The sequence below is a fragment of the Cyclospora cayetanensis genome, unplaced genomic scaffold (genome assembly GCF_002999335.1).
Source record: "Cyclospora cayetanensis isolate NF1_C8 unplaced genomic scaffold, CcayRef3 CcayRef3_contig_36, whole genome shotgun sequence".
NCBI classification, from domain to species: Eukaryota; Apicomplexa; class Conoidasida; order Eucoccidiorida; family Eimeriidae; genus Cyclospora; species Cyclospora cayetanensis.
Window position 1 is genome coordinate 118874 of NW_020312325.1, and position 20477 is coordinate 139350.

General features: G+C 48.5%; 2 protein-coding genes and 1 non-coding gene across 3 annotated transcripts; 2 read left to right on the forward strand and 1 right to left on the reverse strand.

The window, feature by feature from the left end:
- The first annotated feature begins 5263 nt into the window (after positions 1 to 5263).
- On the forward strand, positions 5264 to 5347 carry Trnay-gua. The gene is given in 2 exon segments: positions 5264 to 5300; positions 5312 to 5347. It is a non-coding gene; the product is annotated as a tRNA-Tyr (tRNA).
- Positions 5348 to 7267: 1920 nt separating this feature from the next.
- On the reverse strand, positions 7268 to 8026 carry LOC34621969 (calmodulin-like protein 3). The gene has a single exon (XM_026334091.1). The coding sequence runs from the start codon at positions 8024 to 8026 to the stop codon at positions 7268 to 7270; it is 759 nt and encodes a 252-aa protein (XP_026189876.1).
- A 7455-nt stretch (positions 8027 to 15481) lies between these two features.
- On the forward strand, positions 15482 to 19995 carry LOC34621970. The gene is made up of 11 exons (XM_026334092.1): positions 15482 to 15554; positions 15814 to 15905; positions 16066 to 16423; positions 16505 to 16806; positions 16936 to 17100; positions 17315 to 17401; positions 17579 to 17728; positions 17873 to 18419; positions 18495 to 19248; positions 19395 to 19537; positions 19709 to 19995. The coding sequence occupies exons 1-11, from the start codon at positions 15482 to 15484 to the stop codon at positions 19993 to 19995; spliced, it is 2958 nt and encodes a 985-aa protein (XP_026189877.1).
- The last annotated feature ends 482 nt before the right edge of the window (positions 19996 to 20477 follow it).

The window sequence follows — 20477 nt, forward strand, 5'->3', positions numbered from 1 at the left end:
CCTAGTGTGGACGACCCCTACAGATAGCTTATAAGCTGTGAATCCTAACTGGGTCTTCATGTAGACTGCATGGAAGCTAAGTAATATGCTTTCAGCGCTCTCCATATCAAAGGGGTGGTGTATGTGGGGCCTACTGCAGCTCAGATGCTGTCAGTTCTGATGCAGGACAACGCAAGATGACGCCAGTGATTCATGCGTGTGGCAATTTCTTTTCCAGTGTATCCTAAGTGCGATCAGCATGTACCCCAATTTGAAAATAACATCTCCCCAAAAAAATGCTTTTTTAGGCTGACTCGCCCCTTGAATGGCGCTGCTGTGGGACTACGTGAATCACGCTACTTCACTAGAAAACGTAAATGGCAGTCAGTACTGTTGGTGCGGCGCTGATCTAGGACATAATCCCCAAAGCAAGCATGTGTGTGGACCACTTGAAATTTCTTTTGAGGATGTACACAGTTGTTCTGAAGTCTGGTCTGCTCGTCTCTAGCAGATAAAATCACTGCAGTTTACCAGTCTGATAATCATATCATGTTACATATTACATTAGTTGACGCTGCCCAGTACACTGCTGCGCCAGCCACTACTCTTGCTGCTGGAATTCGGTATGCTGTTTGCAGTGCTCTGGCATTGTTGCTTCTGTCGGCTGTGGGTGAACCGCCACCGCTGCTGCAGTGTCTTAGCTTGTTCCTCATGCTGAACATCTTCCTGCCTCCTTTTCCTTATTGACAACAAAATCGAAAGCTCCCACTGCTCCAGCACAGGTTGCAAAAGAACAGCTGTTCGCTTCGTGCTGTGCTGCCTGGTGTATATTTTCACTCTGTGGCTACGTTCCCTCATGTTGGAGCACAAATCTGCCAAGCACAAAGGTGAATTTGCTGGCCATTCTATTCTGGGCTTCTGGTCCTGCCTGCACTGCACTTCTGCTACAGCAAAAAACCCGGATAAGCCATTGATGAGCTATTACAGTTTCTGCGGCAGCAAGAGCCCAACAACTGAGTAGCTGACTGTGTGATCTTGAGGCTGCTTTCACTGTCAGGGGCAGCACTGGGGAGTGTAATGATGGAGGAGCCCTGAGATAATGGAATATGGGCGATTTACGGAGAGCAGGGAGCCGATTGAGGTCTCTCTTCCAATGAAATCTTGCTAGATGCGTCTGCCTACCTCTGCAGGTATCGCGCAGCCGACACTTTGGTCAAAAAGCCGTTAGTAAGAAAAACACTTCTGGTGCAATCGCATTGAGGCATAGATTGATTGCTGCTTGGTGCAAGCGTCAGACAAGGAAAATGCGTCAGCAAAACACGACATTGAGATGGGGCTAGCAAGTGGCAATGCTCTACAGGTCAGTAAGATCGAACTGATAGATAGGCCTGCATAAAACATACCCAATTACTTTTGCATGTCTGCAAAGGGATAGTCTTTTAGAATAGCGCAATGAAGAAGGTGTACAGGTCAGAAGCTTTCAATGCAACCAAAAGTGTTCCAGATCGCATTCTCAGTGTTCCAGCGATGCCATGAAGCGTGGTTTGCATGTAGAGTGCACAATGCAAGTGCGAGCCAATAAAAGGCTCAGTGAATCTGCTGACCATTCATACTTCGTCGTCATTATTCTCGCCGAGATCGACAGATACTGGACTCTTCCGGCTACGGACAACTTTTTTACATTAGATGCCTCATTGGAATGCATACGCTGTCCTACTTAAAGGGCTTTCGGTAGTCCTACTGTAATAGGAAGCGTTGATTGGATTTTGCCTGTTCGATGCTATCCCAAATGTAGCCAAAGCATTCTTTACGAAGGACGGCACATGTACCCCAATGCAATTATGAAAATTCCCCTTAGCCACTTGCTAACGTTGGGGAGGCCGTCATGGATGTGCTGCTGCAAGAGAGACAGAAAAGCATGGGAGGTTACCGTAAGTAGCTGATCGAGTGTCAGTAAAACATCTCACCAGTGCCTTTTATTCTTAGCACATAAATACCGAATGGAGCTGCATATTCGTGTTCCGTCAAATTCGGCCTCACGGCAAGGTGGACACCCTTGAAGCACAGCAAAATGACTTAGGAAAAGACTGATGAACCGGAACCTTTGCGAGCTGAAAAACCCTTTGTTTTTCCAGCTCGATTCTCGGTTGCGGCGCCTGTAGACGTTTATTCCATTAGTGCCGCTTTTATCCGTTGCGCATGCAACGAACACTGAAAAAGTACGACTCGGCGCATCGTTACCAGTTGGCATTTCGATTTGTCCTCGAAATGCGCTCGTGCAGGGTGCTATCGTTGGCTACGCAAACAAGAGAGGTCCCAGCATCAGCAGTTTAGACATATGCGTCGAGTCCATAGAGACTCCGTGAATAATAATCCGTATCTTCGGGTGAGCGGGCTGCAAGACTCGGATGCGTCGAGTATACGTACTGCGGTGTTCTACCTAGTAAGCTCGCAAGCCACAGTACTTAAGTGACACAGCAGAACTGCCCCGAAGGAACGGAAAATTCGTCAGAATAATGTCGATAACATCAATACCTGTGTTGGTTCTGGGTTCGTTCAGGCGTCTGCCGAATCTTCGTGAAGTAGCTTCTGCACACAGGGGCACTGTCCGCAGGAAGGAAAAGCTGCAAGGAACAATGTGCGCTACTGTGTAGTAGATCTTTTGTCAGTTATTAAGTGCTTTACATATGCTCGATAGCTTGAAGATCCCTCGAGTAGCTTTCAAGCAGCCACTTTCAATTGATCGGTATGCCACAAAAAGAGTCGGTATGATGTCACAGCCTCGAGTTTTTGTGGCAACTTCCCTAGGTAGCCTGACAGGAGGTACAAATCGTCTCTTGTTATTACAAGGCCCACATTTAGGGGTTTATGAAGAAACCAGTGGTAAGGAAACAATAGAGCTCATGCAAAAGTATGGTAGGGCGTCGAAGAAGTGAGGGTGTCTTTCTTGCGTCGTTCAAGCGGGCGCTTTGTGGGTTCACAGGCACTTAGGGGAGGTCCGGAGGTTAGGAAAGCCTTCTGCCGTATTTTTGCGCACATTCATTCGTGCTTATCTTTGGTCACCGCCAAATAGGGTGCAATTTATCTCAAGAAGTCCCTTGTTGCCCCTCCAGTATTTCATGCTTCACGAGGTGACGCAAATTCTTTGTCAGAAACACTTCTTGCTGCTCCTCGTTCAGCTCAAGATCTACCAGACATCCCATATAAAGAGCCCTAGTTTACAATGACGCATTCGACTGTTGCTGCCCCTGTTACCACCATCTGCAGGCCGCAGGCTTACCGGGGAAGTAGAAGCAAGGACGGGGAGCTTTACATTTTTTGGATTTAGGCACACGTGTCTCTTGCAGCAAACAGCATTATTGGAGTGCCTATAAATATGGAGTCCGAATGTGAAGCTTCGCTTACAGGCTAAATGGTGATGTCTGTGCAATGAGGTTGAGTAAACTTCTGCGATCCCATTTGAATATGCAGATAGGAGTTATTGTGGCTCTTTGCCCGCAAGAGCCCACGAGAAAAGTCTGCCTGGAATTTAAGGAGAAAACGGCGAAAGGATTTCGGTGGGAACTGATGCCATAGCATGTGGGCTGCACGTCGGGGGGATGGAGGCTTTTGTCAGAGCGCACTTTCCCCTCACGGCAGTTGACGGCCTCCACAGGTGAAGCTGTAGCACCTGTCCTTAGCACAAGAGTACATGGCTGGTTTATATTTTTGATGCGTGGTGCCTCAAAGAAGGTCGCTTGAAGACAAAGCTTAGTAAGCAATCACGTTGAGTGTGGATATATAGGACTGGCAGGATTGGCCGGTTGGGCTCCAATTGGATTATATCATCCCTAGTTGCCAAGCGCAAAACAGCAGTTGCATTAGCCGTACGAGCATCACTGTCTACAGATGTTGCTATTGATGAAGTTGATGAATGTAAGCAAGCTGTAAAGCATCGGGTAGTAGGTCACTTGACAGCAATAGTTGGGCTGGCCTTAGTCGATTGCTTTTGCAGAATCGTAAAAGACTGGTACAGTACTCGAGTGCATTGGCGTGGTGGCCGTGGCCGCATGTTTTCTTGTAGGTCGAGGTATTCTGCAGTTTCGTTCGCACTTTAAGTTGGCCCCCACTGCCTTAGCATTGGAGCGTTACGGATCATTTCACCTGCACCCAGCCTCCACAGGCCCTCGTGTACGCTTGCTACTCGCTCACTTCCAGATAATGTAAATCTGCCAAAGCCGGTGTCTGATGCAAGACAAGAAGGCTGGAAGCCACGACGGTAGGCACTGAACTGGGTGTCAAACTACGTGAACCACTACTATCCTATCTAGCGATGACTTCGTAGGCTTTGCTTTTATTTCCATGTCAAGTCATGCATACGTATTCATATGCATGCAGTTTCAGAATGGTGACTTACAGTGATTTTACGTAATGTAGGGGCCTGTACTAACAAAGTAATGTATTGGCTCCACAAAATATCATAGATTTCCTGCTTCCAGTGTTTTGCAGACCTATGAAGCATCATTTTAGCACAAAGAAAGGGAATGAACACGCAAAAGTGCGCTGCGCCAAGGGTCTTTAGATTAATGCAAAGCTCAGAGTTGCCAGTGCAATCAAGGCGATTAGGGATCACGCGTAATAAGGTACCCTCGTGCGTGGCAAACATTATTCCTGGGTAGTGCCAGCTATACTGGACTTTGCAGTGCATCTCAAATTTCTGGAGCAGCTGCACTCACATCAACTTCATTGAGGGCGTCAAGCTGTAGTCTTAACATGAGGTCTAGTACTTAAATTTCTGTTTTCTCGCTCCCTTCCCTAGTTGTACCTTCATAATGGGAAGAATCATAGCCTGGGGTCATCTGACACAGTGCACACAAAGTAGCGAGAAACAGGCTAACTAGTGGAATGGCGCAGTAAATGCAATACCATTTAGACAACCGAACAGATTTCTATTGGGCTTCACATGATGTGGGCAATTCCTACTACGGCAAGGGCACGGGATTGAGAACAGCGTAAGAAAACCGCAAATATATACGAAATCTCGTAGTCAGACATCGCTCCAGTGCACCTGTGTAATATTTCAAAGGATTTGCATGGTGCAGTGCAGTGAACGCCCCCTAGTGGCGTGTGTTTTGTTCATGCTAATCGATGGACTTGCATGGCACTGGAGGACGGAACACGGCCGCAACAACTCTTTGCACATGCATTCATGGGTTAGCACGTTCATAAGGACTTGCTAGGAAGAATGGTGAGAGCATGTTGAAGCATTGGCGATATGCATTGTAGAGGGCGGCAGAATGGGGCACCGGTGATAGCTCAGTTGGTAGAGCGGCAGACTGTAGATGCTGCGGTTATCTGTTGGTCCCTGGTTCGATTCCGGGTCACCGGACTTTTGACCTTTTGAACAGTTTCGGGCTGTTTTTATTTGAGTCATTGAATTTTGGCAACCGAAGGCTTTTGCTTGGATGAATGGGCATACCAACTGTGGGGTGCGTGATACTGTGGAGGGCAGTTGGCGTTCCCTCCCTGCATACCACCTTCGTTTTAATTTCTGTTAGGCGGATCAAGACTCTCTTTTGGATGACGCTATTCGCTTTTATGTGCTTAGCTTCCTAGAAGCACATCCATCTGTGGACGTACGTTCAGCCTTGTACCGACAGAAGCTACTGCAACCGGCTGGGTTGCACCAATAGCATGGTCAAGAACACACTAAGTTTACTTACGATTAGTTTCTGTTGTGTTGTATTAAGCGTATTTTTCGCCGAAGTAGAAATCATATAGGCTGGGAACCACTGCGTAATGGTTTTATCCTGCTGAGCTGGACGAATGCATACTGCAGATTAGTCTTCAAGCTACAGAGAATCTTCTCAGTGCATCAACTTGGCAGAGACTATCATCCTGTCTGTTCAGCTTCTGACTGCCAAGCAACTGGTTTTGCATCGATGTAAGAGACGAACGGACATACAGGTGAACCCGTACCATGGTGATGGGCCAGTGACCGCATGCGGTGTTGCGTGTTCGAGACACTTCCTAGCGTGGGCCAACAATTATCGAAAGATCATTGTTAGGCGATTGGTTGAAATGGGTTTGCTGCCTCGATATTCCGGATTGAATTACATAATTCACTAGCTCATCGTTCTATTGGAGCTGATCAACGGAAAGGAACGCCAGCAGGACACAAGCAAATCAGGGTGCTCAACCGTGGCTACCCGCCATCAAGCTCAACATAGCAGAGCGATTTGGTAATTTTTCCTTGGTGAAGGTGATGCGCGTGGTGGCGATGCCTTCATTTTTTCCACTCCGATCCAAGTTGAGAGCCTGCGTACAAAGCTGCCAACCCGCAGCACACTGCTATCCTTGGGCATTACACAAGTATGCAAAACAGTACAGGTCTGCTGTCACAGGCACCACACCTTCCTGTGTTGGATGAATTCTTGCAGATCGGGCTGATATAAGAATTCGGACGACGCCTGATGTCAGGGTCGCCAGTCACGTCTTGAAACAATGGCTGTGCCGAAACTCAAATTTTAGCATGATACATCGCAAGTGAATGTCTGCAACCTTTCAAATTTGATGGCTCTTTATTCTAGCATGTCTTGCGTGGAGCAGTAGAGGCAGCATGTGTTGCCCACTGTGTGGTACTTTGCAGTGTCTCATTACAAGGCCACAGCTTGCGAAGGCCCGCTGACCCTCGGCAGCAAGAGGTTTTAAAGACTTTTAAAGCTTAATCTTTTCTGATATTGCACAATTTGGGCTACTACGTAAATGCAGTTTAACGGAACGCCGTTACGTTTATGTAGAGTCATCGCTCGTTTGGTCTTTAAGGATAATCCAAAGATCTATTAACTAGCAGGCTTTCACTGTCGTCTCAGCGGGAAGATATGCGACGGTATTTCTTAGTATGTCAACTTACCAAAAAGAGTTTTCCTGTGTCTGTCGTTCTCTCTACCTGCCCCATTTCGTCGGTATATACGTAATTTCTGTCAGTGGGCAGAGTGACTCTATTAAAACTTGGATAAAATTAAAAAATCAGAGGCAAGCACTCTGCTTACAGCCAAGTTTGTGCACAGTAGCCTTCGAGGCTGTGAAGGGCACCGAAGAACATTCAAAACGAAAAAGCAAGAGCGCAACGTTTCCGTTGAGTTCGCAAGCATAGCAGCCCCACCCTGTATCCGGCCCTTCACTCCATCACAAAGGCAGACGGGAAAACACATCGTAGCTCCTAGTAAACTGGATGGTCGTCGTCAAAAGGCTATGACTAAGGCGGCTACCGCTTGCGAGCCATGAGAAGTCCTCTCTGGTTTGCATCTTACAACAACGATTGATTCCCAGCTCTGCGTGATTGCAGTAGGGCGGCGGCTGCAGCCCACTCACTTTCGCCCTCGTCTAAGGAGCAAATTAGCTTCATGAAGGTTCCACTTTTCATGGAGATGGGTGTTGCACATGCGCGTGTAGTAAAGGTTATTTTCAGCAGTTTTTGCCAGTCCTCCTCACTAAGAGGGTCTCCAACAGTGGTCAAGAGATGACGCAATTCCTCAACATTGACAGCTCCCTTCTTCTCTCGATCCAGGAGGTTGAAGGCAGCAAGAACGTCAACGGGGTCCGCTCTCCTAGGAAAGCCCTTGTTGGCGATCCAAGAAAAAGTTCGACAGTTCACCGTAGTCACTTTTTGACGGCGCATCTCCATCTCAAATGCCCTGGCTTGCTCCACAAGCACCACAAACCCCAAGCTTCGAAGCATTGTGGCTACTTCAGTAACAAGAACTAGCCCGTCGCCGTCTGTGTCAAAGAAGCTGAAGCATTCCAAGACTTCGTCCTGCAAGGCACCGCTAACAGCGTCTCCAAGACGCCCTTCCCCAACATCAGCTACAGCAGCCTCCGCAGATGGAGAAGGATAAAGCGACCATTCCTTTTTTGGCTCGGGCTGCCTGGAGTAAAAGATAGTAGATGTTGGGGCTCTCTGAGCTAAGTCATGACTCACGGAGCGCGCGTTCCACCGCCTTCCTTGCTCGCTGCTTGCAGAATGACCAGCCGCCAGACCCCTCCCTGCGCGTGTTCGAGAATTCATAGTGTCTGCAAGTAAAATTTCACTTTCCCGAGTGAATACTTCTAATGCCTGTTGCCGGTCTACGAACACCGCAGATGTTCTCCGCAGGCGTTACGCTGGTGATATGAGTACACACCGAACTGTAGGCTGAGATAATATATTGAATGTATAGCCCATATTTAGAAACGATGAAAGTGTGCAGCTGTGGGGTGGGCTTCATGAGAAGTCGAAGCCTTCCCAGCAGTAGGGTTCGGGCTCAACGGTGGTCCCTCGGTGCCAGGCCCTATACACCAGCCCTAAACGGCTTGAAGAAGCCTTGCATGAATTCAGAGCAAGCAAAAAAAATTATGGTGCATCAAGGCACAGCAAATACATAAAACGGTAGGCGCAGCTTTACATGTATACTAATTCGGTGGCCCCAGCCCGCATGCATCCAACAAAGCTGGGAAAACAAACAAGCATCAATGATTTGTTAAGCAATCTGTTTTTAGCTGATAGCTCTGGGTTCTTCTTTGCTATGCAAACATACTGGGTAGCCATTTGAGTGCCACGTGGCCCGCCACGTGGCACTCACCAGCCCCTCTCTTTGACTGATGGTCAGGATCGTGGTCAGTGCCATGCACATGAGTTCATTGCTGACTAATTGGCAATCCGTCCCGATAAAACATATTTTTAAAATCACTATTAGTCTTTTAGGTGATGCGGGCGTGTGTTTTTCTTCTACAGCGCGTTATATTTAGGTTTGGACCTCGTCAGAGCAAAAGGATTCATCGGGAAAAAGTCCATTGAAATAATTTAGCTCTAGAATGAATACAAATTGATGAAAGGTTATCAGCCGTTTCTTTAAAGAGCTTCCTCTATCCCATGCGTCTCAGATTTTGGGCATGCGGAGAAAAAGGCAATGGAGGTAGCGTAGCTGCACCCTTCAAGCACTCCGAGCGTTCACAGCTACGTTCATTTAGCATTTAGCACACAATGCTCCGTCCGCTTGTGTTGATTTAACAATGCTAGGCGATGAAAGCGGCACACAAACAAACAGGCCAACGGCCAATTTTCGACTAATTCTTCATTTTATAATGCTATTGTAAAAAGTATTCGAGTGTGGCTTATACCACTATATTTTATCCTCTTCTGCATTTCAAAAAACACTCAATCATATTCCGTAATTGCAGATCGAGAGTAACTGGATGCAAAGCGGCGGAAGGGTTCCTCCCCTTTGCCCACTCCACAGACAGGCAAAAAAGGGAGAACAATGGAGTTGAGAAAGGCAGAGAGCGTAGATCTGAAGAAAAGAAACCGAGACCATGGAAACCACGCACACAATCCATGAAGTTCTACCAAAACAACTGCAGTGGATCTATCTCTCGCTACCGTCTTAGCACTGAAGCGCGTGAGCCTGTTGCCACGAGATCAGAATATACATTAGTTCACCTTTGCCTCTCCGCCTCGTACAGCAAAGTTTGCAGTCCAGCTAATTAAGAAGCACAGATTATTTCAAAACAACCCATGAGAAGACAGTGAGGAAGACACACTCGAGACTGCCTTCGTATAGATTCGAGTGTAGAGAACAATTGAATGATTCTAAAGGATTACCTTCTGAGCAATAATCAAGGGATATAGTAGCTTTTATCAAGCAGAACAACCTCTGGGGGAGGAATATGACAAAGGAATGCAAAAAACACGATCCATGGTAACTAGGGTTGTCACCCAACCACGCCCACGAATTCTGTCGCAGGCAGCGGCATTTGCAACTGTTTCTCATTCAGCCACTAAGGTTGACCGTCCCCACATCATTCCACGGAACATTCCCGCCTAGTGTCTCCAGATAATTCGAAATTCGTTGATTGTCTACTTCTACGGCTACCTGTGGATCATCCGCCTCCCCATGGGATACCTGCGTGCATGGTTGAGTTCGCGAATAGCTTGGAGAACTTTTGATAATCTCCCACTTTCGGGGAAACCGGCAAATAAAAGTGCATTAAATTATGAAAGAATCGCAGATGGTCCTAGCCACCTAGACTCAAAATTATTCGTCTTATCACTTTCTGGCGCACCTCTTGAAGCGTGTTAGTCCGTCGGAACCAAATCTTCAGCCTCAAAATACACAACCGACCCGTAATATCTGCATATTTGTTCTTCTTTAGCTTTACAAATACATCCACGTGCACTGGCCAGCTGTTCTTTAAATCGTTCCGCTGCCTAGGATTATGTTGCTGACCCCACACCACGTCCAGGCCTGGAGCGGAGAGAGGCTGGCTTGTGGAGACCTGAGGTGCAGTAGAGCAACCGGTAGACCAATGTATTGCTTTATAATAAAACCAATCAGCACGACGGAGATATACAAGCCGACCAATTGGATGTGTGTGAGCACCAAGCTGCGGATACTGCCGAAGAAGAGTGCGGTGAATGTGCTCAGTCTGTTCATCTGCCTCAGGGTGGTTGGTATAGGTCACAGTGCCAATGTGGAGGCGTGTCATTACAGCATGCCCAGAGGCACTAACGAACGTCAGCCACAAATTCCTAATGATGCTCCTGGTGTAACGCTGAATCATACAAGAATGAATTAAGAACAGTTTGCCGAGTTACTAAGCCTTGAGAGAGCTAGAGCAAGGCATGAGAAGGGCATGTTTCCGAGTCTGTCAACGACGACGTAGATGCTATTCTAACCCCTGACCTCCAGCAGTTCAACAATATATCCATGGTGACTGGATCAGTCAAAACTAGAGGGCCTTGTAAATGGCCTGATTCAGGAAAAATGCACGGCTTCAGCTGCTGATAATCTGGGCGGGACAGTGCACATTCCTTGGCTCTGTTGCGACCCGCATCCCAGGCCTACAGCAGGACATGCGAGCTATTCCTCTGCAGTGTAAATCCAAACACGGCTCGAACGAGCAAGATCATGTATTTTGCGAATACTGGTAGTGCGGAGCAAAGCTTGAGTGCACAGCCATCGGAGTCACCGTCTTTTCTTTTAAGCATAGCAGGCGATCTTCGACACAGCAGTGATTCACTAACGTTATAGTGCTTCTCAGTTTTGCCACTTTACTCTGACGTATTTCAAAGACATTAATGTGATCGCCGGAGCGTCCTCCCGACGTCCTAGCGGTTGGCTTCTGTGAAGCCGTATCGCTGTTGTCTGTGATGATCCACCGTTTTCTAGCAAACTTCGGAGCACCGCACGCTTTTGCTACCCATGCATCCGCCATTATTACCAGAATCCAAAGTCGTGCTGCAGGGCGCCTAATCCAGCGAACATCTCCAGTGTAACCGTAGTTCTGAAACATTGGTTAAGGTATGTTGAAGAGTGATGGCCTATCTGGACAGTACGATGACGCCCATATACACAACGCCGGTTAAATTTTACGCCCTGCTTATCTCGCAAACTTAATTATTCCCCAATAGGCACCACTGCTCGGTGTCGGTATAGCCAATCTATAAAAAGCAATAGATTGTTGTTCCGGAGGGCCAGTGGCATATTGAAGCGAATAGCACCAACCCATAGCTCACTAGCATTGGTGGTTAGGAAGACATGGCGTCACAATGGGTTAGGAAGACTACAAAGAGAGTTTTAAGGAGTCTACTAGGCCTCCTCCTTGCTGTGGCACTGGCCTTCTCTGTTCAGGTCACAAGCTGCGTGTCCTCAAGTAGACTAGTCATGAGAGCAGTGATCCGAGCAAATGCACCAATGAGATATCGGCAATTGAATGCAAGACCATAAAAACCCTCGGCATTCTTGCGATTACTAAATGGTTAAAGCCGCGTCTTCATTCCTTTTGATTTTCAAGGATCCATATAAAGTCCTGCATGCACTCATATACCACTGCCTTTCGATGACAGCTGAAACGGGAGCGGTGGGTGCTGCAGTTGCCCTTACAATTTTTGATTATATGCTAGGACATCTTCCATGATGACCGTCATCCACCTTTCGCTAAGGCTCTCTTAAACATCTCGCACCAGTTGAAGTGCAGATCAGCTGGGGCATTAGCATGTTATAACGTCATTCAGGTATACTCGCCTTTGCGATCGCGGGTGTGGGACGTCCTGTTGCCCCTTCCCTTAAGTTGGGCTGGAAGCTGTAAGAAAAGTTTTTGCGAACTCCGGTGTTCAGTAAAATGTTTATCTACTGTAGCTTTCGATTAATTTGCCAACAGCATGCATCAGGAACTTCTGCTTGACAGTGATCTTGCTCCTCGACGAACACCTTGATATCTGCACATTCCTACTGTTCCTTTCAATAAATTCCTATCAGAATTCTTAGTAAGGGGCCCTTTGTATGCCAACAAGACGGTATCCCTAAGCAGAAATGCCGCGCCTTACTACTTTGGTGAGCAACTCACATGAACAGTTATTTTTGAGGCACCGACTCTACCTGCTTATCATATGTGGAATGCGCGTTGCAACCAAGAGCTGGTATTCCTTCTTCCGAGAGCTTTCGGTTTGCCAGAATCCACAGCGCGAAGCTGTGGCAACATGCGTACCTTTCATTGGATCACCCAAGGTGTTCCTGGATCATGTCATAGTGGAGGGCTCCAACATACAATATAACAGTCCATGCAAATAGGACCCAGTAACGAGCCAAATCAGTATTTGACTGTCGTGATCCTGATAATCCGCCTTGTTGCATCCAGAATACCCGTTTTAAGGGCTGCCCTAACGATTGAGCATGCAAAGAGCTGTCCTCCTGCACGGTATCCCCGCATAAAAGGTCCACCTCATATCCAGTGTCAAGTAACACTATCAACTGTTAACCGTAAATGAAAACTTGTCGCAGAGCAGACATGACTCGTGGTAGGTTACCGACTGCCGCTCCGTAGCCTGCGGGCCCCTTTCCCCGCGCCGCAGCCTGGGAGAAAGAGACTTCCCGTTTCGCTGATGCCCTTACTTTGATCATCAAGCTGCCTGTGGGGGCCTAGTATCGTTGTTTAACTTATGTAGCTTGTTGCAAGCGCTTGCGGCTTCGGGTTACCTACCTCAGTTCCACAGTAGGAGCAAGGGCGAGTTCAGTAGGAGAGTGTCTGAAGCTGCTTCCGGGTGCAAGTTTTCTCTGGCTTTATTTTCTAGTTCACTTCAGACTGTTGGTTCGGGCTCCTTTACATAGCCCCGAAATCCACATGTCCTAGGTTTAGACTTGGCTCTTCTTTCTCATTCAAAAGCGCAAGCGCAGCACTCATTTACTCCTGGAATCTCGAGTACGTCATCGTTTGTGGAAGCCTCAGCAGCTGATTATTTTTTCGCTTAGTTGCTGCCCATTCTGCGACGACCTGACGTGATACTTTAGCTATATCTGAAGTAGGCCACCAATAAAGCAGCTATTCGTATATAATATGGCTGTTGTGAACGAGAGTGTCATACTATTCGAGATGCCGATGTATTGATAGCCTTCTCCGCTCAAGCTGTAGTAGTTTTCCAAATCCTTGCCATTTATTGAGACTGGGAATACAGTGCTGAGTCAGGGTCCGTGAAAAGGCTGAGAACCGCAGTAGCTCCTGATGGTAGAATTCGTTCTTTGCATGAGTAGAGCCCCCACACTCGTAAGCAGCCTCAGACAGCCCCCCCAACGAAACGGCCATGCTTCTATTGAGGGTAATTAGGTCGTGGTACCTGATTCTTCTCTCAATAAAGATGGTGCAATGAGCATTTTTTTTCTTCATCTGGATTTTTAAAACACTGTGTACATCTGCGCCCGGCATGTGAAATTTTCGAGCTCTTGTGTGTACATCTGCGCCCTGCATGTGAAATTTTCGAGCTCTTGCCCGCAATGAAGGCAATTATACTTTTGTATTCGACATAATGCCATCGACGAGTTGATAGACATTTTATCCACTTACAGCTCGTGACTTTTTATCAGCTGTGAAGAAATGGAGCTCGCCTGGGTTTGTAGGGTGGCCTCTACCGCCCTGACAGGCGGCGTGCCATTTTGTCGACTTCAAAACCAAAGTGCTTGTGTTTTTGCCTATTGAAAACAAAGGTAAATTACCGAGCTACCAATTGAAATGGCACATATCAGACATTGCTTAAGACACCTTCATATGCCACTTTATATACAGACAGTGGATAAGCGGGAAACACCTGCACCAAGCCATGCAATGCTCTTAACTTCAATGCTCTCCCATAGTGTAGCCGTAGATGTACGTAGATCCCGACTAAGTACAGACTTATTAAGAAGTTATAAAATGGTTTTCAAAAAAGCTTCCTCATTCGCCTCTAAGCGCCTCTCAGGATTTTTAACATGAGGGGAGAGGTAGACCCATAATGCGCCTAGATGCATGCTGTAAGTGCTACGTGCATTCACACGTAGTCGCACCTGACCTCCTGTGAGCAAGCATCCAACATTTCGCCTTGTTGTTTCAAGCTAAAGCTATTTTGCAATAAATAAGGCACGCGAACAGAACAATATTAGTTAGTTCCTTACTAATTCTTAATCTAGGAGGACTGTTGCAAAAAAAATCTTCCAAGTGTAACTTCGGGTGCTACAAAACACACAACCCAGGATTCTTTTCCCGCTCGTGTAAGAACACCGAAAAGTGCGGGCAGGGAACAAAGGAAGCCGTTTAAAAAGCGCTTAAAGCCTCTTTATGTAGCCTGGATTGAATTTTGGAGTTAGTGTGGCCCTACGGAAACCTCAAATTTAACATTGGATTTGCCGCCATATCCGGGCTCCCGTGGAGCCTCTACAAAGAGAGATGCTGGGAATGTCCCCACCGCATTGTCATACGGTCTATTGTTGACGAGATGAAGCAGAAGAGGAGCAATCAATGTGCAAATGGCTTCGCCCTGCGAATTGTTCAGAGTAGTTGACACAACCAATTACAAACATTGGCACGCACCTTGGATCCACATGATAAAGAGGCAGTCATACACATAAGCACTTTTCAATCGTATTCACTAACAGCAAATTTTAGGCTTCTGCCTTAAGACTTGTTTTCGTCAGCTGCGGTATCATTGTCTGCTACAGCCTCTCGAACGTGTCCGAGGATGCTGCTCGACTAGCTGACTGCTCAAGATCTTTGTCACCACCCCTTGGACAGTCGAGGCAGTAAGAAGGCTTTGAGTGGTAAATTACTTTACACTTTCGCCGTAAGCATACAACATGATTTTGTCTTTGGCTACAAGCTGTGACTGTGAGGAACGATGGTTTGGGGCTGGTGGGTGAGACCTCTGGTCGCTGTGATTGGAGGATCATCCCCGAGCAAAAGCGCATTTCCCTCTGCCTCATGATATTACAGGACGTCTCAGTGATGTTGAATATCTTTTCTGGCTTCTCGGGCGCCAGTCAACAGGTTCTATTTTAGACACCCAACGGCAGGGGTCCTTCCATGGCATGGTCCGGCCATTAAAGGCATTTTGACAAAACTCTGCCTTAAGCTTGCGAGAGCTTTGGCTCATGGAGAAAAAAGTGCCCAGATCGTGTCTGGACGTTGAACGCTTCTAAGAAACTTGGGCCCCCCGAATCTAAGTTTTCTACTAGCTTACGGCATGAGGCAAAAAGCAGAAGCTCTTCTGCGGCGAGCCGTTGCAGATGGCTCCATCTTGGTCGCCGATCTGCAGGGTAAGATGCCCTAGGTGTGTATCTCTTCGCCTCGGATTCTTCGGCCTTTGTCGTTAGCCTTCTGTCCACATGTACATGAGTACACTTCTTTTTTCAAGCGCTTTTCAACATTGCTCATCATCCTGCAGATGCGGATCCCCGCTCTCCACTATTCCTCATTACCATAGTCCAGGAATCCAGCCATTCTATACGGATCCCATGGTCTACATGTGATAAGATCGTTAGCACCTCTCCTTTTCTCCTGTGCGAATTTTCACAGGGTTTCGCCAAATGGATTATGCAGGAGTGGCGCGTATCCTGAAGCTGGACCCAAATCTTGGCGAGGCAGTGGTCGCCGTAAAACTGCAAGAAGTGCGTGTGCCGACCGATGCAGTTCCCTGTTCAAGTGTTTTCCCTACGTGTATCGAGCTTCCAGGTCGCCTTGAAAGTGCTTCTAATCCCAATTACGCATGGTTGCATTGCCGTAGTAGTTTCCAACTGGCGTGAATGTTGCAACGCATTCATTGTGCAGGTAGACGGGGGAACCCTCTTGGCCATGCAGCCTCAAAACTTTGCGTCAAGTCTGTCCCTGACCAAGCCGGAGCAGGGTAAACGTCTGGAAGCCTTCTTGACAGCTCTTAAAAAGGTATCAGAGGCTTCCAGCGAATCAGAACAGCTGCAAGAGCAGCGGTGTCAGGCAGCTAGTACAGCCACCGAAGCTTCAGCAGCAGCTGACCTTGCAACTAAGAAGAAACGCACCGAGAACGAGAAGGCAGAGGCGGCAGCTGCGCCCATCAAACCCAAGAAGGCATCCATTTCGAGAGGCCTTCAGGCCCCTCGAGTATCCGGGCTCAAGAGGCCTCATCATGTTGCCACTGCTGCTGATCCGTGCTTAGCAGCTGCACCAGCATCTCCCGCGGCTGCTGAGAGAGCTGCAGCGCTTACCTTGGCAGGAGTCCAGCACAACTCAGCAGAGCAAAATGCTCTGCAAGAGGAGCGCGCAGACATCCGAGCAGCTAAGAAGCAAAAGAAGCAGCGCAAGCATAAAGAAAATTGCAAGGTTGCTATCGTCAAAAACCAGACGCACGGAGTTCGCCAACCACGTCAGCGGTCAGACATGCCGCAGGAACGGCATCAGGAGGCTCCACACATTGCGGAGAAACCTCGCATGAGCATCAGGACAAGAGTGATGTCTTGGGCTTCCTCTGTTATTGCCCTTAAACGCCAATTCGATGAAAGTGTTGCGCGGCAACTTGCCAGGAAGAGCAAGCAGGTGAGCAGACCTTGCTGTGAAGACTGCACTTCATTAGTGCACTAAAACCACTGCAAAACAGCTGAAGTCCACTCACTTGCTTTGCCTTTAGCCTTCGATGCGCGCCGTGCTTCTTTGTGCACCGTCCAGCTGCTCATCTCCACGACTGGCTTCCCAGAAGGAGCAGGCGTCCAGGTCGAACTGCCGGCACTTGTACGACGACTTGGGCCCGTGGGATCGACCCCTACCACCTTCGAGTGGAGGCCACAAGCCCCTGAGAAGGTCACACATCTAATTTGTAGCAATGGACTAATGGTAAGGAGGGAAGGTTCGCACCGGTATATTCCATCGCGTTCCCAGAAACATGTCCGTGTCTTCGAATTATTTTGAGCTTTCTTACCGTGGTGCATGGCGGTGTTTCTTATAATTTTTCGAAATGCTCCCCTGCCTGCTTCCCAACCCTGAATTCTGGGAATGCTTTCTCACTGCTCATCATTTACTGCTACATGGTTCCTCTGTTGCGTCATAGCGGCCCACAGTGAAACTGTATTTCGCAATGGCGAGTAACTCGATGCTTCTGAAGGAAGACTTCTTGAAGGAAGCCAAGAGGCAGAAAGTGAGGGCGTCCATTCCCATGGTATCGTAAAATTGGCAAGTGCGGAGCAAGCTTTGTACTGCTTATTCCTCACTTTCCAGAAGGACTACCGCCACAGACACTCATCCCACTGCTACTGCTTCTACCACTGCTACGGCTCCAGCACCAAAACCTACGATGCTCGTCTGGCTGCTGCAGGCGTGGCCAGACCCCATGCACTACCAGCGGGATGATTTCCCTTCTGTTGAATTACGCGGCAAGTCTAATTGGCTCCTTAGGGGTGTCCGTATTTCCATTGAGGGCCCCTACAACGACGCCGGGCTATCGAAGCATCAGCTGCAGTCTCTGGTGGGTAATTCCGTGAGTGCCCCTACATGTGCAACTCACATCCTCCCCCTTTATTGTCACTTACCTCCCTCCTTTATACACCCCTTCTGTTGCGGGTTCACAAGAGTGGAAAAGGGAGTATTTGTTCGACTAGGCGTTTCTCAGGTTATCGCTGCTGGGGGTTCCCTGGCGGACGAGGCCTCTGCTGCAATCCGGCTACTGGCTGACGCGGAGACACTTCGCCGTCGGCATGCGCGCGGGCTCTGTGCTCCATCAAAAAACGGCCAAGGCCAGCTTAATGTGTTCTCTACACAGTGGCTACTTGATTGTATTGCAGCGTGGCGGTACTTGCCATTGGAAAAATATGCTCTCAGTCTGTCAGCCCCGCCGCAGCAAATCTGCTCTGGAGACGGGCCTTCTGACGCATTCGGAGGTGAGAAAGCGCCCAAGGGGCGAAGCATAGACACTGTGCCGCTAGACAAAGCGGAGAGAGTCGAGAAGGGAACGCCACAGCCACCGAGTTGCGCAGGAGCCACTCCCTCCCTGCACCAAGGTGAGCTCACAGAAGGACCGCAGAGAGCGACTGGCAAACGCCGCAATTACAAACGGCTGCCAACCGTGAGCCTTGAACAAGCATGCGCCGACGTGGAGGCCCCAAGTGCGAATGCATCTTGCGGTGTCACACATGGCCACGAAGAGGGAAGGCAGCAAGGTGAAGGGCAACTGCAGCTGCAGCCCCTGCAACAGCACCGGGAACAGGAGTGTATGTCGGTACCAGTTGAGTTAGTTGAGCAAACCGCTAAACAGAAAAAAGCCACTAAAAAGCAAAACACTAAAAAGCGCAAGCAAACTTTGGAGAAAGAGACTCACGAAAGAGATTCTCGCAAGCGTAAGAAGTCTGCCGCACATCTTATCAACGAAGTAGAGAAGCAGAGTGTAGTGCAACACCCGCTGGCTGCAGCAGTCATGAATACGGCTGAATCAGCTCTTGCTGGAGAAAATGGGAAAGATCATTTGATGGGATCACCAGCTTTCTCAAACAGTCCGTGCAGCATCCCGGGTACGGTACGAGCTGGTGTGAAGGGCAGCACCGGGAGCGAAGCTGTAGCTGAAGATGCATTGGGCCCCTCTCCCGCTATTTGTGACTACGAGGAATCAGAGGCCTTTCAAAGAAGAAGTGACACCCTTCCCTGCGACGCAGGGAGTGCTGCAGAAGGATTGCCTGCAACTGCATTGGCACCAGAGGCAGTCACTGACAGCGCAGGAGCCCCTAGAGGAGAATGCCCAGCTGACGTTCCCCAGGTTGGTGCTTGTGTGGACTCGTTGGAATCCCCTGGGGAGCAGCTGGAGGTAGCCGGCCTTTTCGAAGCTGAAGAAGACGGAGATGCTTCGGGTTATAATTTTGACCTTGACCAACCCTATAGCTCAGGACCGGATACGACTGGTGTAATAGGCACCAAAGGCGGACCAGGCCTTACGCAGCAAGAGCTTTCCGGAGGGTTCCACGTCAACGAAAACGTGCCTTGCAACAACAGTAGCCCGTGAGTGGACGGTGTGCGCCATATGGTGGCTGTGAAGATTGGGGACGCCACTTAGGGAGACGGATAAATGGGCAGCACCGAAAGCCAATCCAAAGGTGCTGGTATATCCAGTGGCTCTAACGTGCGTGCGGATAGTGCGCTTACAGGGCAGACAGTGGTACCCCTCCACCTTTCAGTATGAAAGTTTTTTACGCTTCACCATCCGTCGCTTTGGCCTTACTATCTGTTTATTGTGTTTTGTACCCATCTCTACATTTCATTTCGAGACCCCAAGCCATAGTGCCAATTAGTTCCCCTTCACTGCCACGGCAGGGTTCTTAGTGTGAAACGAGCGTTCTTCATCCGGTTTCACTACTTCACTTCCCGTGTTCTTCACCTGTGCTTCCCACCACGTGTATCTACGAGATTGGCGTGCAAAGACAAATCTCAGAGAATGGCGAAAATCCGTTGTATTGAAGAGCGTTTGCGGTAGGTTACAACGAATTCACTGTCCACGCTGCTACGCGCTCTCGAGGCCAGAATAGCAAAATAGTTGTTGCAATGGATCGGCTTCTGGGTTCTGCAGGGACAACCCTCCAGTGTAGCGTTTATTTCGCTTCAAGTCAGAGCGGCCGCAGTGGAACTAGTAGCAGTATCCAGAATCGGCCATGTATTGAAAGCATGCTAGTACGTTGCCAAGCACCGAAGAAATCCACTGAACACATTTCAACTCAAAGACTGACTAGCAGCTTTGCGAGAATGCACTGAGGCGGCAGCGACCGTACATTCGCAACCTGGAAAGCAAGTAACTCAGACGGCGGATACAAGGGCTGGCTTGGTTTGGTCAAGCCTAGAATTCTCTGTAGCGCCGTGTTCGGTCGTCTGTATTGAGAGCCACTGATTGTACACAGGCAAGCAATTCAATTCCTGATGGTTGACGCTACTCTTGCAACGGTGTAGTAGCAGATTAAGCGTATCGAGGGCTTCTCACTTGCGATCTAGGAATATGATTGGAAGCTCACTTTCATATTTGGCCATTTCTATACATATCACAAAGTTTAGCACTTCCAAGCGTAGGCGGCGAGACACAACGATCACCTCTATTGCACATATCCATTGGTCATTCTCTGACAATAAGGCGGAAGAACTTCTACGTTCTTCCAGCGGGGCACTAATAACGGCTCTCCGGGGCAAGGCAACCAAGTGACAGCGCCTTCTGTTGCGAGCAGAGGAGTACAAAGCAAAGATAC